The sequence below is a fragment of the Castanea sativa genome, chromosome 5 (genome assembly GCF_040712315.1).
Source record: "Castanea sativa cultivar Marrone di Chiusa Pesio chromosome 5, ASM4071231v1".
In the NCBI taxonomy this organism is placed as follows: domain Eukaryota; kingdom Viridiplantae; phylum Streptophyta; class Magnoliopsida; order Fagales; family Fagaceae; genus Castanea; species Castanea sativa.
This window is the reverse complement of record NC_134017.1, coordinates 37,710,381-37,714,484: the sequence shown is the minus strand read 5'-3', so window position 1 is coordinate 37,714,484 and position 4,104 is coordinate 37,710,381. Positions and strand designations below refer to the sequence as shown.

The following is a 4,104-nucleotide window of genomic DNA, read 5'->3' as shown; positions in this document are numbered from 1 at the left end:
GTTTTAATCTATGGCGTCCACTTCTAATGATTGTGCCCTTTAGCATTAGACCAAAATACCAATTGATTTTTAGTATAGGCAAAAAATGAATTCTAAATCTTTTATTCAACCATTAGAGATAGAAGTTATATTAGTGAAAAATTTTGATTGATATCATATCGCACAATATAATAAAATTTATATTAGTGGTAGTCCCGTATGAAAGTATTGTTGAAGTAATCACAAGTTTTACCACCCTATATATTGTGGCAAAAATGTGAAAATTGATGTGTTTGTAGAATTATTGTAGGGGTGAATGAGACGACACACGCAAAAGTTGGGGCTGAAGTATAATTTTGGGAGTATCCTGGTACACATACGAATATGCGTATTTTATATGTCTCTTATAGTTATAAAGTTAATTCGTGCTGTGTGTAGTGTGAAATAGAAATAGCGAAATACTGTAACTACTGTGTATTTGCTCACTCACACACGCCCAATTTCCTCCTCAACTCTGCCGAAACAAAAGCCCTCTGTCTCTGTCTCTACAAGAATCCGACATCAAAACCTCGATCTGACCTCCAACAAGGTATGTTTCTTACTTCATCCCCCCAATTTTTACTCACTCGCTAGGGTTTCTTTTATACTATTGCTTCTTTTTGCTCCCTTAAACTCGCTCGATCAACGATATTAAAGTACATCGATTTTTCTATGTTTTATCATTCTCTTTGGTCTGCTCTGATTATTTATTTATTTTATGTTAGAAACGAGTTTTGGGTAATTTTTGTTAGAATTTACCAACGGTTTTTTTAATGAAATCTTTGAAACAAAGTTCTTAAACTTAGTTTGGAAAATACTTGGGTTGGGATGTTTGCCTATGAATTTTTTTTCTCAAAAGATAAATTTATAGAGTTTAATTTGTAAATTTATGACACTGTGCGTTAAACGAGGGTTTGGCAAATCGGTTTGATACCGTTGCAATCAGACTAGAAGTCCCATCATATTCTAGCTTCAAATCTAATTCAATGAATGAATGCTACAGATTGATCTTCGATCCATGTGGTTGAACTAGCGAACATATACAAGTCATTCTACTATAACCTTGACTGGATGAACTCGTGTAGTTAACAAAGAGAACTCATTCATACAATTCACAATGAACATCAGACTACATAAAAATCAGATCTACTAATATGCTTGACATAAATTTAAACAGTTTTTACCATTACATGGAAAAGAAAGTTGTAAGTCATTGATGTGTCTTTGCATTTTACTCATTCTATACTTTGTAAGAAAAAAAAAACTAAGATACATCTTGTGTTCATATATATATATATATATATGTATGTATGTATGTATGTATGTATATTTTATATATTGTTTTTCTCTTTTTTATTGTCTCGACTACTGAAACTAATAAATGAACACTTCACTGCTTATTCAGGAGGGGGTGCATATTATCACAGCTTATACAGAGACAGCATATCATGGCAGACTTAGAAAATTTGCTCCTGGAGGCTGCAGGAAGAACCAGTTCAGCTGGCAGAAGGAACACAGTTACACCATCTAGAAGGCGACGTGAGGGTTCATATTCTGATGGTGGAAGTGACTCTAGGGATGATGATTCAGATGATGATCGTGATTATGCAAGCAGAAAGCCCTCTGGATCTCAAGTTCCTTTGAAGAAGAGGTTGGACCCTGCTGAAAGAGATGATGATCTGGGCAGCCAGGAAGAGGGTGATGATGATGGCGTGTCTGATCGTGAGGGTGACAGCAGTGATGAATCTGATGTTGGTGAGGATCTTTATAAGAATGAAGATGACAGGCGAAAGCTTGCACAGATGACTGAACTTGAAAGAGAGATGATCTTGTCGGATAGGGCATCCAAGAAAAATGATAAGAATTTACGGGAGAAAATTAGATCAAAGAGGGATAGCGGAAAGACCACCCAATCTAGAAAAGAGACTCCACCTCTTCCACAATCTCGTCTGCGTTTGACACCCAGATCTGCTGACAGGTCTGCCAAGGATGATGCATTGAATGAATTGCGAGCAAAGCGATTGAAGCAGCAGGACCCAGAGGCTCACCGTAAATTAAGAGATGCATCTAGAGGAAGTTCAGGGAATCGAACTTTCTCACCAAAGCGAAAAACTTTCACTAGACCAAGTGTGAGTAGTTCTAGTCAGAGTGAGAGTGAAAGTAGGTCCCACAGTGAAGATGAAGGATCAACAGGGGATGGTGCAATGGTTGACAGTGATGACGAGAGGGGCATGTCTGGATCTGAGGTTCCATCTTTTGATGATATAAAGGAAATTACTATTCGGAGGTCAAAGCTAGGAAAATGGTTTATGGAGCCATTCTTTGAGGAGTTGATTGTGGGTTGCTTTGTGAGGGTTGGAATTGGGAGGTCAAAATCTGGACCTATATACAGGCTTTGCTTGGTCCGAAATGTTGATGCCACAGAACCTGACAGGCAGTACAGACTGGAGAATAAAACCACGTATAAGTATCTAAATGTTATATGGGGCAATGAAAGCTCTGCTGCCAGGTGGCAGATGGCTATGGTTTCTGACTCAGCTCCACTAGAGGAGGAGTATAAACAGTGGATTAAGGAGGTAGAACGAAGTGGGGGTCGGATGCCAAGCAAACAGGACGTGTTGGAAAAGAAGGAGGCTATTAAGAAAACCAACACATATGTTTACTCGGCGGCCACTGTGAAGCAGATGTTGCAAGAGAAAAAATCTTCTTTGTCAAGACCACTTAATGTTGCAGCTGAGAAGGACCGGCTGAGGAGGGAGTTGGAAATTGCACAAAGCAAGCATGATGAGGCAGAGGTGGAGAGGATCAAGACAAGACTGCAGCAATTAGAGGCATCCCGGCAAACACAGGAGAAAGATACCAAGGCCATGAGGCTAGCCGAGATGAACAGAAAGAACAGGGTTGAGAATTTCAAAAATGCATCAGAACTGAAACCCATAAACACGGGTTTAAAAGCAGGGGAGGCTGGTTATGATCCCTTTTCAAGGAGATGGACTAGGTCAAGGAATTACTACATTTCAAAGCCTGGTGGAACCAATGGGGCTACAGTGGCAAATGGTGATGCTAATGGTGCATCTGCTACAGTTATAGTCAGTAATGTGACTGGAGAAAAGGTAATCACAGAGGTTGGCTTGGCCGCTACAGCTGCAGCCTTAGAAGCGGCAGCTGATGCCGGGAAGTTGGTTGATACTAGTGCTCCTGTGGATCAAGGGACAGAGTCAAATTTGCTGCATAATTTCGAGCTGCCAATTTCATTGGCTGCTCTTCAGAGGTTTGGTGGGCCCCAAGGAGCTCAGGCTGGATTCATGGCAAGGAAACAAAGAATTGAAGCAACAATTGGATGCAAAGTCCCTGAGAATGATGGAAGGAGGCATGCACTGACCCTGACGGTTAGTGACTATAAGAGAAGAAGAGGGCTTCTCTGAAATGTTGTTTCTTGAATCAAATTGATTCAGTGATGCAGATGTATAAGATAAAGCTTGTATTTTATTCTTTATTATGTGGGTGGGGGGTAAACATAAACCTGATATGTTATTGTGTCCTTGAACAAATTTGTCTTATACAAGCATTCCTGATAAGTACTTTTCTTACAATTTGTTTTGCCAAACTGTTGCGTCAGCGAGACACTAAAGTTGCTTCTTTTGTTATTTGGGATGCTTGCCGTTTAAAACATTATAATACCTTAACCCAAGTCGGAGAATGTTTGGGTGTTCAATAGTATATGTTTTGCTGACTTTGTGGGAAGGTTGTGGTACATTAGGAGACATCTGACATGACATCATCCACTCACCTCATTCACAGCATGGATGTTTGGAATGAAAGATTAGCACAGTAACAGGGATTATTAAGATTGATATTTTGGAATAAGTTCCCAAAGAACATGTCATCACCGAAATTCAAAATCAATATTGGTATTGAGAGGTGGAAAACAGACAAGCCTGCTTGGTGGCATAGCCATAGGCATTCATTCTAATTAGAGATAAAAGATGTTGAGAGTGATTGCAGCCAGGTGCTCAAAACTCTTATTTTTATGCAGGAGATCTCAACCAATTGATGAAAAGCTCTGCATTTTGCTGCTGCTGATCT

The 4,104-nt window shown here is 39.6% G+C and overlaps 1 protein-coding gene across 1 annotated transcript; it reads left to right on the top strand.

The window, feature by feature from the left end:
- The first annotated feature begins 429 nt into the window (after positions 1 to 429).
- Positions 430 to 3,611, top strand: LOC142636536 (protein RTF1 homolog). The gene is made up of 2 exons (XM_075810790.1): positions 430 to 568; positions 1,424 to 3,611. The coding sequence occupies exon 2, from the start codon at positions 1,467 to 1,469 to the stop codon at positions 3,441 to 3,443; it is 1,977 nt and encodes a 658-aa protein (XP_075666905.1). The 5' UTR covers positions 430 to 568; positions 1,424 to 1,466; the 3' UTR covers positions 3,444 to 3,611.
- The last annotated feature ends 493 nt before the right edge of the window (positions 3,612 to 4,104 follow it).

Excerpts from the sequence above, each read along its gene's own strand:
- LOC142636536 (XM_075810790.1), top strand. The coding sequence starts at position 1,467 with ATGGCAGACTTAGAAAATTTGCTCCTGGAGGCTGCAGGAAGAACCAGT.